This window comes from Scyliorhinus torazame, chromosome 8 (assembly GCF_047496885.1).
Source record: "Scyliorhinus torazame isolate Kashiwa2021f chromosome 8, sScyTor2.1, whole genome shotgun sequence".
Lineage (NCBI taxonomy): Eukaryota > Metazoa > Chordata > Chondrichthyes > Carcharhiniformes > Scyliorhinidae > Scyliorhinus > Scyliorhinus torazame.
This window is the reverse complement of record NC_092714.1, coordinates 175,655,001-175,669,475: the sequence shown is the minus strand read 5'-3', so window position 1 is coordinate 175,669,475 and position 14,475 is coordinate 175,655,001. Positions and strand designations below refer to the sequence as shown.

Below are 14,475 nucleotides of genomic sequence, written 5' to 3'. Positions count from 1 at the left end.
ACATCACATCCTGACACCCCCCGATGTCACACCCTGACTCCCCCCATGTCACACCCTGACACGCCCCTTGTCACATCGTGACTCCCCCCCACGGCACACACTGACTCCCCCCCACGTCAAAGACTGACACCCCCCATGCACACTCTGACTACCACAATGTCACACCCTGACAACCCCCCACGTCACACCCTAACTCCCCCCCCATGTCACACCATGACTCCCCTCAACGTCACACCTTCAAACCCCCCCACGTCACCCCCTGTCTCCCCCCATGTCACACTCTGACTCCCCCATCACACCCTGACTCCCCCCACGTCACACCCAGACTTCCCCACACGTCACACCCTGACTCCCCCGCAAGTCACACTCTGAGTCCCCCCATGTCACACCCTGGCACCCCCCCTTGTCACATTGTGACTCCCCCCCACATCACACTCTGACTACCCCCATGTCACACACTGACACCCCCCCACGTCACACCCTGACACCCCTCCCCACGTCACACCCTGGCACCCCACCACGTCACACCCTGACTCCCCCCCACGTCACACCCTGAAACCCCCCCACGTCACACCCTGCACCCCCCCACGTCACACCCTGACTCCCCCCCATGTCACACAATGACACCCCCCATGTCACACCCTGTCTCCCCCCATGTCACACCCTGACTCTCCCCCACATTACACCCTGACTCCCCCAATGTCACACTCTGACTCCCCCACATCACACACTGACACCCCCCACGTCACACCCAGACTCCCCCAATGTCACACTCTGACTCCCCCACATCACACCCTGACACCCCCCACGTCACACCCAGACTCCCCCCCACATCACACCCTGAATCCCCCGTCACATCATGACACCCCCCCTTGTCACACCCTGACTCACCCCCACGTCACACCCTGACTCCCCCGTGTCACACCATGACACCCTCCCATGTCACACCCTGACTCCCCCCACATCACACCCTGACTCCCCCAATGTCACATACTGACCCCCCCCACATCACACCCCGAGTCCCCAACACATCACACCCTGACTCCTCCCCACATGACACCCTGACTCCCCCCCCCACATCACACCCTGACTCCCCCCCCACATCACTTCCTGACTCCCCCCACATAACACCCTGACTCCCCCCATGTCACACCCTGACTCCCCCCCCACGTCACACCCTGACACCCCCCCATGTCACACCCTGACTCCCCCACGTCACACCCTGATTCCCCCCATGTCACACCCTGACTCCCCCCCATGTCACACCCTGACTCCCCCCCACGTCCCACCGTGACTCCCCCCCACATCACACCCGACTCCCCCGCCATGTCACACCCTGACTCCCCCCACGTCACACCCTGACACCCCCCATGTCACATCCTGACTCCCCCCCACATCACACCCTGACTCCCGCAATGTCACACTCTGACTCCCACCACATCACACCCTGACCCCCCCACGTCACACCCAGACTCCCACGCACGTCACACCCTGACTTCCGCAATGTCACACTCTGACTCCCCCCACGTCACACCCTGACCCCCCCACGTCACACCCAGACTCCCCCGCACGTCACACCCTGACTCCCGCAATGTCACACTCTGACTCCCCCCACGACACACCCTGACCCCCCCCACGTCACACCCAGACTCCCACGCACGTCACACCCTGACTCCCCCCACGTCACACCCTGACACCCCCCATGTCACATCCTGACTCCCCCCCACATCACACCCTGACTTCCGCAATGTCACACTCTGACTCCCCCCACGTCACACCCTGACCCCCCCACGTCACACCCAGACTCCCCCGCACGTCACACCCTGACTCCCGCAATGTCACACTCTGACTCCCCCCACGTCACACCCTGACCCCCCCATGTCACGCCCTGACTCCCCCGCAAGTCACACCCTGACTCCCCCGCAGGTCACACCCTGACACCCCCCTTGTCACATTGTGACTCCCCCCCACGACACACACTGACTCCGCCCCACGTCACACACTTACACCCACCATGCACACTCTGACTAACCCCATGTCACACACTGACTCCCCCCCATGTCACACCCTGACTCCCCTCCACGTCACACCTTCAAACCCCCCCACGTCACCCCCTGTCTCCCCCCATGTCACACTCTGACTCCCCCGTCACACCCTGACTCCCTCCACGTCACGCCCTGATTCCACCCACATCACATCCTGACACCCCCCCATGTCACACCCTGACACGCCCCCATGTCACACCCTGACTCCCCCCACGTCACACCCTGACTCCCCCCACATCACACCCTGACACCCCCCCCATGTCACACCCTGATTCTCCACCACATCACACCCTGACTCCCCCAATGTCACACTCTGACTCCCCCCACGTCACACCCTGACTCCACCCACGTCACACCCTGACTCCCCCCACGTCACAAACTGACTCCCCCATTGTCAAACCCTGTCTCCCCCCACGTCACACCCTGACTCCCCCCACGTCACACCCTGACTCCCCCCATGTCACACCCTGACTCCCCCCCACATCACACCCTGACACCCCCCCACGTCCCACCCTGACTCCCCCCCACATCACACCCTGACTCCCCCGCCATGTCACACCCTGACTCCCCCCACGTCACACACTGACACCCCCCATGTCACATCCTGACTCCCCCCCACGTCACACCCTGAAACCCACCATGCACACTCTGACTACCCCCATGTCAAACACTGACACCCCCCCACATCACACCCTGACTCCCGCAATGTCACACTCTGACTCCCCCCACGTCACACCCTGACCCCCCCCACGTCACACCCAGACTCCCCCGCATGTCACACCCTGACTCCCCCGCAAGTCACACCCTGACTCCCCCCCACGTGACACCCTGGCTCCCCCCCACATCACACCCTGATCCCCCCCACATCTTGCCCTGACTCCCCTCCATGTCACACCCTGACTCCCCCCATGTCACACCCTGACACCCCCCTTGTCACATCGTGACTCCCCCCCATGACACACACTGACTCCCCCCCACGTCACACCCTGACACCCCCCCATGCACACTCTGACTACCACAATGTCACACCCTGACACCCCCCACACGTCACATCCTGACTCCCCCCATGACACACACTGACACTCCCCCACGTCAAACCCTGACTCCCCCCACGTCACACCCTGACTCCCCCCATGTCACACACTGACACTCCCCCACGTCCCACCCTGACTCCCGCAATGTCACACTCTGACTCCCCTCACGTCACACCCTGACACCCCGCACGTCACACCCAGACTCCCCCGCACGTCACACCCAGACTTCCCCGCACGTCACACCCAGGCTTCCCCGCACGTCACACTCTGACTCCCCCCATGTCACACTCTGACTCCCCCCATGTCACACCCTGACACCCCCCCCTTGTCACATTGTGACTCCCCCCCACATCACACTCTGACTACCCCCATGTCACACCCTGACACCCCCCCACGTTACACCCTGACTCCCCCCCACGTCACACCCTGAAACCCCCCCACGTCACACCCTGAACCCCCACGTCACACCCTGACTCCCCCCACGTTACACAATGACACCCCCCATGTCACACCCTGTCTCCCCCCATGTCACACCCTGACTCCCCAGCACATTACACCCTGACTCCCCCAATGTCACACTCTGACTACCCCACATCACACTCTGACAGCCCCCACGTCACACGCTGACTCCCCCAATGTCACACTCTGACTCCCCCAATGTCACACTCTGACTCCCCCACATCACACCCTGACACCCCCCACGTCACACCCAGACTCCCCCCCACATCACACCCTGACTCCCCCGTGTCACACCCGGACACCCTCCCATGTCACACCCTGACTCCCCCCACATCACACCCTGACTCCCCCAATGTCACATACTGACACCCCCCAATGTCACACCCTGACACCCCCCCATGTCACACCCTGACACCCCTCCATGTCACACCCTGACTCCCCCCACGTCACACCCTGACTCCCCCCACATCACACCCTGACAACCCCCCATGTCACACCCTGATTCTCCACCACATCACACCCTGACTCCCCCAATGTCACACTCTGACTCCCCCCACGTCACACCCTGATTCCCCCTACGTCACACTCTGACTCCCCCCACGTCACAAACTGACTCCCCCAATATCACACCCTGTCTCCCCCCACGTCACACCCTGACTCCCGCCACGTCACACCCTGACTCCCCCCACGTCACACCCTGACTCCCCCCCACATCACACCCTGACACCCCCCCACGTCCCACCCTGACTCCCCCCCACATCACACCCTGACTCCCCCGCCATGTCACACCCTGACTCCCCCCACGTCACACCCTGACACCCCCCATGTCACATCCTGACTCCCCCCCACATCACACCCTGACTCCCGCAATGTCACACTCTGACTCCCCCCACATCACACCCTGACCCCCCCCACGTCACACCCAGACTCCCCCGCACGTCACACCCTGACTCCCCCGCAAGTCACACCCTGACTCCCCCGCAAGTCACACTCTGACTCCCCCCATGTCACACCCTGACACCCCCCCTTGTCACATTGTGACTCCCCCCCACGTCACACCCTGAAACCCACCATGCACACTCTGACTACCCCCATGTCACACACTGACACGCCCCCACATCACACCCTGACTCCCGCAATGTCACACTCTGACACCCCCCACGTCACACCCTGACCCCCCCCACGTCACACCCAGACTCTCCCGCATGTCACACCCTGACTCCCCGCAAGTCACAATCTGACTCCCCCCATGTCACACCCTGACACCCCTCCCTTGTCACATTGTGACTCCCCCCCACATCAAACTCTGAATACCCCCATGTCACACCCTGACACCCCCCCCACGTCACACCCTGACTCCCCCCCCACGTCACACAATGACACCCCCCCATGTCACACCCTGTCTCCCCCCATGTCACACCCTGACTCCCCCCACATTACACCATGACACCCCCCATGTCACACCCTGCCTCCCCCCATGTCACACCCTGTCTCCCCCCATGTCACACCCTGACTCCCCCCACATTACACCATGACACCCCCCATGTCACACCCTGCCTCCCCCCATGTCACACCCTGACTCCCCCAATACCACACTCTGACTCCCCCAATGTCACACCCTGACACCCCCCACGTCACACCCAGACTCCCGCAATGTCACACCCTGACACCCCCCACGTCACACCCAGACTCCCCCCCACATCACACCCTGACTCCTCCCCACATCACACCCTGACTCCCCCGTGTCACACCCTGACTCCCCCCACATCACACCCTGACTCCCGCAATGTTACACTCTGACTCCCCCCACATCACACCCTGACACCCCACCACGTCACACGCTGACTCCCCCCGCATGTCACACCCTGACTCCCCTCCACGTCACACCCGGAAACCCCCCCACGTCACACCCTGTCTCCCCCCATGTCACACTCTGACTCCCCCACATCACACCCTGACACCCCCCCCTTGTCACATTGTGACTCCCCCCCACATCACACCCTGACTCCCCCGTCACACCCAGACTCCCCCCCCACGTCACAACCTAACTCTCCCCACGTCACAACCTGACTCTCCCCATGTCACACCCTGACTCCCCCCACGTCACACCCTGACTCACCCCACGTCACACCCTGACTCCCCCCCACGTCACACCGTGACTCTCCCCATGTCACACACTGATTCCCCCCCAAGTCACACCCTGACTCTCCCCATGTCACACCCTGACTCCCCCCACATCACACCCTGACTCCCCATACATCACACCCTGACTCCCCCCCCACGTCACACCCTGACACCCCCCCACGTCACATCCTGACTCCCCCCCACGTCACACCCAGACTCCCCGCACGTCACACCCTGATACCCCCACGTCACACCCTGACACCCCCCCACGTCACATCCTGACTCCCCCCCACGTCACACCCAGACTCCCCGCACGTCACACCCTGACTCCCCCACGTCACACCCTCACTCCCCCCCACGTCACACCTTGACTCCGCCCCCTGTCACTCCCTGACTCCCCCCCACGTCACACCCTGACTCCCCCACGTCACACCCTGACTCCCTCACGTCACACCCTGACTCCCCCACGTCACACCCTAACTCCCCCAAACGTCACACCCTGACTCACCCCACATCACACCCTGACTCCCCCTACATCACACCCTGACTCCCCCCCCACGTCACACCCTGTCACCCCCCCCACGTCACATCCTGACTCCCCTCCACGTCACACCCGGAAACCCCCCCACGTCACACCCTGTCTCCCCCCATGTCACACTCTGACTCCCCCACATCACACCCTGACACCCCCCCCCTTGTCACATTGTGACTCCCCCCCACATCACACCCTGACTCCCCCCGTCACACCCAGACTCCCCCCCCACGTCACACCCTAACTCTCCCCACGTCACAACCTGACTCTCCCCATGTCACACCCTGACTCCCCCCACGTCACACCCTGACTCACCCCACGTCACACCCTGACATCCCCCCACGTCACACCGTGACTCTCCCCACGTCACACCCTGATTCCCCCCCAAGTCACACCCTGACTCTCCCCACGTCACACCCTGACTCCCCCACATCACACCCTGACTCCCCCTACATCACACCCTGACTCCCCCCCCACGTCACACCCTGACACCCCCCCACGTCACATCCTGACTCCCCCCCCACGTCACACCCAGACTCCCCGCACGTCACACCCTGATTCCCCCACGTCACAACCTGACTCTCCCCATGTCACACCCTGACTCCCCCCACGTCACACCCTGACTCACCCCACGTCACACCCTGACTCCCCCCCACGTCACACCGTGACTCTCCCCACGTCACACCCTGATTCCCCCCCAAGTCACACCCTGACTCTCCCCACGTCACACCCTGACTCCCCCCACATCACACCCTGACTCCCCATACATCACACCCTGACTCCCCCCCCACGTCACACCCTGACACCCCCCCACGTCACATCCTGACTCCCCCCCACGTTACACCGTGACTCTCCCCACATGACACCCTGACTCCCCCCCACGTCACACCCTGACTCCCCCGTCACACCCAGACTCCCCCCCCACGTCACACCCTAACTCTCCCCACGTCACAACCTGACTCTCCCCATGTCACACCCTGACTCTCCCCACGTCACACCCTGACTCCCCCCATATCACAACCTGACTCCCCCCCCCCACGTCACACCCTGACACCCCCCCACGTCACATCCTGACTCCCCCCCACGTCACACCCAGACTCCCCGCACGTCACTCCCTGATTCCCCCACGTCACACCCTGACACCCCCCCACGTCACATCCTGACTCCCCCCCACGTCACACCCAGACTCCCCGCACGTCACACCCTGACTCCCCCACGTCACACCCTCACTCCCCCCCACGTCACACCTTGACTCCGCCCCCTGTCACTCCCTGACTCCCCCCCACGTCACACCCTGACTCCCTCACGTCACACCCTGACTCCCCCACGTCACACCCTAACTCCCCCAAACGTCACACCCTGACTCACCCCACATCACACCCTGACTCCCCCTACATCACACCCTGACTCCCCCCCCACGTCACACCCTGTCACCCCCCCCACGTCACATCCTGACTCCCCTCCACGTCACACCCGGAAACCCCCCCACGTCACACCCTGTCTCCCCCATGTCACACTCTGACTCCCCCACATCACACCCTGACACCCCCCCCCTTGTCACATTGTGACTCCCCCCCACATCACACCCTGACTCCCCCCGTCACACCCAGACTCCCCCCCCACGTCACACCCTAACTCTCCCCACGTCACAACCTGACACTCCCCATGTCACACCCTGACTCCCCCCACGTCACACCCTGACTCACCCCACGTCACACCCTGACTCCCCCCCACGTCACACCGTGACTCTCCCCACGTCACACCCTGATTCCCCCCCAAGTCACACCCTGACTCTCCCCACGTCACACCCTGACTCCCCCACATCACACCCTGACTCCCCCTACATCACACCCTGAATCCCCCCCCACGTCACACCCTGACACCCCCCCACGTCACATCCTGACTCCCCCCCACGTCACACCGTGACTCTCCCCACATGACACCCTGACTCCCCCCCACGTCACACCCTGACTCCCCCCGTCACACCCAGACTCCCCCCCCACGCCACACCCTAACTCTCCCCACGTCACAACCTGACTCTCCCCATGTCACACCCTGACTCTCCCCACGTCACACCCTGACTCCCCCCACATCACACCCTGACTCCCCCCCCCACGTCACACCCTGACACCCCCCCACGTCACATCCTGACTCCCCCCCACGTCACACCCAGACTCCCCGCACGTCACACCCTGATTCCCCCACGTCACACCCTGACACCCCCCCCACGTCACATCCTGACTCCCCCCCACGTCACACCCAGACTCCCCGCACATCACACCCTGACTCCCCCACGTCACACCCTCACTCCCCCCCACGTCACACCTTGACTCCGCCCCCTGTGACCCCCTGACTCCCCCCCACGTCACACCCTGACTCCCCCACGTCACACCCTGACTCCCTCACGTCACACCCTGACTCCCCCACGTCACACCCTAACTCCCCCAAACGTCACACCCTGACTCACCCCACATCACACCCTGACTCCCCCTACATCACACCCTGACTCCCCCCCCACGTCACACCCTGTCACCCCCCCCACGTCACATCCTGACTCCCCCCCACGTCACACCCAGACTCCCCGCATGTCACACCCTCACTCCCCCCCATGTCACACCCTGACTCCACCCCCTGTCACACCCTGACTCATAGAATCATAGAATCATAGAAGTTTACAGCATGGAAACAGGCCCTTCGGCCCAACCAGTCCATGCCGCCCAGTTTTTACCATTAAGCTAGTCCCAGTTGCCCGCACTTGGCCCATAACCCTCTATACCCACCTTACCCATGTAACTATCTAAATGCTTTTTGAAAGACACAATTGTACCCGCCTCTACTACTACCTCTGGCAGCCCATTTCAGACACTCACTACCCTCTGAGTGAAGAAATTGCCCCTCTGGGCCCTTCTGAATCTCTCCCCTCTCACCTTAAACCTATGCCCTCTAGTTTTAGACTCCCCTACCTTTGGGAAAAGATGTTGACTATCTACCTTATCTATGCCCCTCATTATTTTATAGACCTCTATAAGATCACCCCTAAGCCTCCTACGCTCCAGGGAAAAAAGTCCCAGTCTACCCAGCCTCTCCTTATAACTCAAACCATCAAGTCCCGGCAACATCCTAGTAAATCTTTTCTGCACTCTTTCTAGTTTAATAATATCCTTTCTATAATAGGGTGACCAGAACTGCACACAGTATTCCAAGTGTGGCCGTACCAATGTCTTGTACAACTTCAACAAGACGTCCCAACTCCTATATTCAATGTTCTGACCAATGAAACCAAGCATGCCGAATGCCTTCTTCACCACCCTGTCCACCTGCGACTCCACCTTCAAGGAGCTATGAACCTGTACTCCTAGATCTCTTTGTTCTATAACTCTCCCCAACGCCATACCATTAACTGAGTAGGTCCTGGCCTGATTCGATCTGCCAAAATGCATCACCTCACATTTATCTAAATTAAACTCCATCTGCCATTCGTCGGCCCACTGGCCTAATTGATCAAGATCCCGTTGCAATCCTAGATAACCTTCTTCACTATCCACTGTGCCACCAATCTTGGTGTCATCTGCAAACTTACTAACCATGCCTCCTAAATTCTCATCCAAATCATTAATATAAATCACAAATAACAGTGGACCCAGCACCGATCCCTGAGGCACACCACTGGTCACAGGCCTCCAGTTTGAAAAACAACCCTCTACAACCACCCTCTGCCTTCTGTCGTCCAGCCAATTTTGAATCCAATTGGCAACCTCACCCTGGATCCCATGAGCTTTAACCTTCTGCAACAACCTACCATGCGGTACCTTGTCAAAGGCTTTGCTAAAGTCCATGTAGACAACGTCTACTGCACTGCCCTCATCTACCTTCTTGGTCACTCCCCGCATGTCACACCCTGACTCCCCCCACGTCACACCCTGACTCCCCACCACGTCACACCCTGACTCCCTACCCCTGTCACACCCTGACTCCCCCCCACATCGCACCCTGACTCCCCCCCACATCACACCCTGACTCCCCCCCCACGTCACACCCTGACACCCCCCCCATGTCACATCCTGACTACCCCCCACGTCACACCCAGACTCCCCGCATGTCACACCCTCACTCCCCCCATGTCACACCCTGACTCCACCCCCTGTCACACCCTGACTCCCCGCATGTCACACCCTGACTCCCCCCACGTCACACCCTGACTCCCCCCCACATCACACCCTGACTCCCCCCCACATCACACCCTGACTCCCCCCCCACATTTCACATTGAATATGGGATATATTTATTTTAAATGTACAGACAATTGCATTTCTGTCTCCGCAGTGTTAGCAAAGATCAACAGTGTCTTTCGGTATCTACAAATACTTTCAGGGACAATTTATTTGAAAATGACAGTGTGGAATTGCCATCCTTTCTAAATTAAAAACAGCTGACGGAATATATTAGCTTTTATTCAGTGCAATGTGAATGTAGGTGAATTCTATATCAGCTCTCCATGTACAATCATCTGTTTCCCACCCAGCTGCTTTTTATCTTACCGTGTGGAAATCCAGTGCCCCTCCAGCCTGGGTGGAATGACAATTGTAATCCTGGATGCATCCTGTAGGTGTCGCAGTTGGTGCAGGCACAGAGGTTCCCAGTGTAGTCTTGCTGCCTCAGCACTCAGCAGCCCTAGGATTGAAGAGAAGAAACCTTCTGAGAGCAATACTCAGACACCAGCTGGAAAATAATATGTCAGCCGTGGCCCACTGGGTATGGCTATTCTGTCTCGGAATCCCACCTCAGAGCCTTGAGTACATAATCTGAGTCTGCAAAGGGATATAGCTGGGGTAAGCAAGTGGACTAAAATTCAGCAGATGGGGAATACCGTGGGAAAATGTGAGGTTATCCACTTTGGCAGGAAGAATAGAAAAGCAGAACATTATTTAATTGGAGAGAGATTGCAGAATGCTGCAGTGCTGAGGCGTCTGGGTGACCCTGTAAATGAATCACCAAACGTTAGGTGGAGCAAGTAATTAGGAAGACAAATGGAATGTTGACCTGTATTGCCAAAAAAATGGAATATAAAAGCAGGGAAGTCTTGCTACAGCTGAACGGGACATTGGTGAGACTGCACCTGGAGAACTGAGTACAGTTTTGGTCTCCTTATTTAAGGAAGGATATATTTGCATTGGGAGCCATTCAGAGGAGCTTCACTGGGCTGGTTCTTGGGATGAATGAGTTGTCTATGAGGAAAGGTTGAGCAGGTTGGGCCTAAATAAGAATGAGATGTGATCTGACTGAAATGTATAATATTCTGAGGAGACTTTAACAGGGTGAATACTGAGGGGCTGCTTCCTCTCGTGGGGGAATCTAGAACGAGGGAGCGCAGCTTAAAAATACGGCATCTCCCATTTAGAGTGAGAGGAGGAAGAATTTCTTCTCTCAAAGAACAAAGAACAAAGAAATGTACAGCACAGGAACAGGCCCTTCGGCCCTCCAAGCCCGTGCCGACCATACTGCCCGACTAAACTACAATCTTCTACACTTCCTGGGTCCGTATCCTTCTATTCCCATCCTATTCATATATTTGTCAAGATGCCCCTTAAATGTCCCTATCGTCCCTGCTTCCACTACCTCCTCCGGTAGCGAGTTCCAGGTACCCACTACCCTCTGCGTAAAAAACTTGCCTCGTACATCTACTCTAAACCTTGCCCCTCTCACCTTAAACCTATGCCCCCTAGTAATTGACCCCTCTACCCTGGGGAAAAGCCTCTGACTATCCACTCTGTCTATGCCCCTCATAATTTTGTATACCTCTATCAGGTCGCCCCTCAACCTCCTTCGTTCCAGTGAGAACAAACCGAGTTTATTCAACCGCTCCTCATAGCTTATGCCCTCCATACCAGGCAACATTCTGGTAAATCTCTTCTGCACCCTCTCTAAAGCCTCCACATCCTTCTGGTAGTGTGGCGACCAGAATTGAACACTATACTCCAAGTGTGGCCTAACTAAGGTTCTATACAGCTGCAACATGACTTGCCAATTCTTATACTCAATGCCCCGGCCAATGAAGGCAAGCATGCCGTATGCCTTCTTGACTACCTTCTCCACCTGTGTTGCCCCTTTCAATGACCTGTGGACCTGTACTCCTAGATCTCTTTGACTTTCAATACTCTTGAGGGTTCTACCATTCACTGCATATTCCCTACCTGCATTAGACCTTCCAAAATGCATTACCTCACATTTGTCCGGATTAAACTCCATCTGCCATCTCTCCGCCCAAGTCTCCAGACAATCTAAATCCTGCTGTATCCTCAGACAGTCCTCATCGCTATCCGCAATTCCACCAACCTTTGTGTCGTCTGCAAACTTACTAATCAGACCAGTTACATTTTCCTCCAAATCATTTATATATACTACAAAGAGCAAAGGTCCCAGCACTGATCCCTGTGGAACACCACTGGTCACCGCCCTCCAATTAGAAAAGCATCCCTCCATTGCTACCCTCTGCCTTCTATGGCCTAGCCAGTTCTGTATCCACCTTGCCAGTTCACCCCTGATCCCATGTGACTTCACCTTTTGTACTAGTCTACCATGAGGGACCTTGTCAAAGGCCTTACTGAAGTCCATATAGACAACATCTACTGCCCTACCTGCATCAATCATCTTAGTGACCTCCTCGAAAAACTCTATCAAGTTAGTGAGACACGACCTCCCCTTCACAAAACCGTGCTGCCTCTCACTAATACGTCCATTTGCTTCCAAATGGGAGTAGATCCTGTCTCTAAGAATTCTCTCCAGTAATTTCCCTACCACTGACGTAAGGCTCACCGGCCTGTAGTTCCCGGGATTATCCTTGCTACCCTTCTTAAACAGAGGAACAACATTGGCTATTCTCCAGTCCTCCGGGACATCCCCTGAAGACAGCGAGGATCCAAAGATTTCTGTCAAGGCCTCAGCAATTTCCTCTCCAGCCTCCTTCAGTATTCTGGGGTAGATCCCATCAGGCCCTGGGGACTTATCTACCTTAATATTTTTTAAGACACCCAACACCTCGTCTTTTTGGATCACAATGTGACCCAGGCTATCTACACCCCCTTCTCCAGACACAACATCTACCAATTCCTTCTCTTTGGTGAATACTGATGCAAAGTATTCATTTAGTACCTCGCCCATTTCCTCTGGCTCCACACATAGATTCCCTTGCCTATCCTTCAGTGGGCCAACCCTTTCCCTGGCTACCCTCTTGCTTTTTATGTACGTGTAAAAAGCCTTGGGATTTTCCTTAACCCTATTTGCTCATGACTTTTCGTGACCCCTTCTAGCCCTCCTGACTCCTTGCTTAAGTTCCTTCCTACTTTCCTTATATGCCACACAGGCTTCGTCTGTTCCCAGCCTTTTAGCCCTGACAAATGCCTCCTTTTTCTTTTTGACGAGGCCTACAATATCACTCGTCATCCAAGGTTCCCGAAAATTGCCGTATTTATCTTTTTTCCTCACAGGAACATGCCGGTCCTGTATTCCTTTCAACTGACACTTGAAAGCCTCCCACATGTCAGATGTTGATTTGCCCTCAAACATCCGCCCCCAATCTATGTTCTTCAGTTCCCGCCTAATATTGTTATAATTAGCCTTCCCCCAATTTAGCACATTCATCCTCGGACCACTCTTATCCTTGTCCACCAGTACTTTAAAACTTACTGAATTGTGGTCACTGTTACCGAAATGCTCCCCTACTGAAACATCTACCACCTGGCCGGGCTCATTCCCCAATACCAGGTCCAGTACCGCCCCTTCCCTAGTTGGACTGTTTACATATTGTTTTAAGAAGCCCTCCTGGATGCTCCTTACAAACTCCGCCCCGTCTAAGCCCCTGGCACTAAGTGAGTCCCAGTCAATATTGGGGAAGTTGAAGTCTCCCATCACCACAACCCTGTTGTTTTTACTCTTTTACTCAGAAGGTTGTTAGTCAGTGGAATTTTCTCCCCCAGAGAGCAGTGGAGGTTGAGTCATTGAATATATTCAAGGGTGAGACGGACAGATTTCAAGGGAATCAATGATTACAGGGGATAGATAGGAAAGTGGAGTTAAGGCCACAATCAAAGTGACCATATCTTGGTAAATGGCTTGAGGGGCTGAATGGTCTACTTCTGCTCTTATTTCCTTTGATAGTATGATTATAATTCAGGCACTATAGTGCAGGACCGAGCGGATGCTGCCCTGTCACACGATATGTTAAACAGAGACTTTGGGCGCAATTCTCCGGAAACATTTCTAAGTGTGATAACAAGCGGGAATT

At 57.1% G+C, this 14,475-nt stretch overlaps 1 protein-coding gene across 1 annotated transcript in view; it reads right to left on the bottom strand.

Annotated features, from left to right (window-relative positions):
* The window catches only part of apcdd1l (adenomatosis polyposis coli down-regulated 1-like), a 72,135-nt gene that overhangs the window by 25,240 nt on the left and 32,420 nt on the right, over positions 1–14,475 (bottom strand). The window contains exon 2 of the mRNA XM_072515487.1: positions 10,733–10,865. Within this exon, the coding sequence (XP_072371588.1) occupies positions 10,733–10,865 (133 nt within the window). The remainder of the gene's footprint in view (positions 1–10,732; positions 10,866–14,475) is intronic.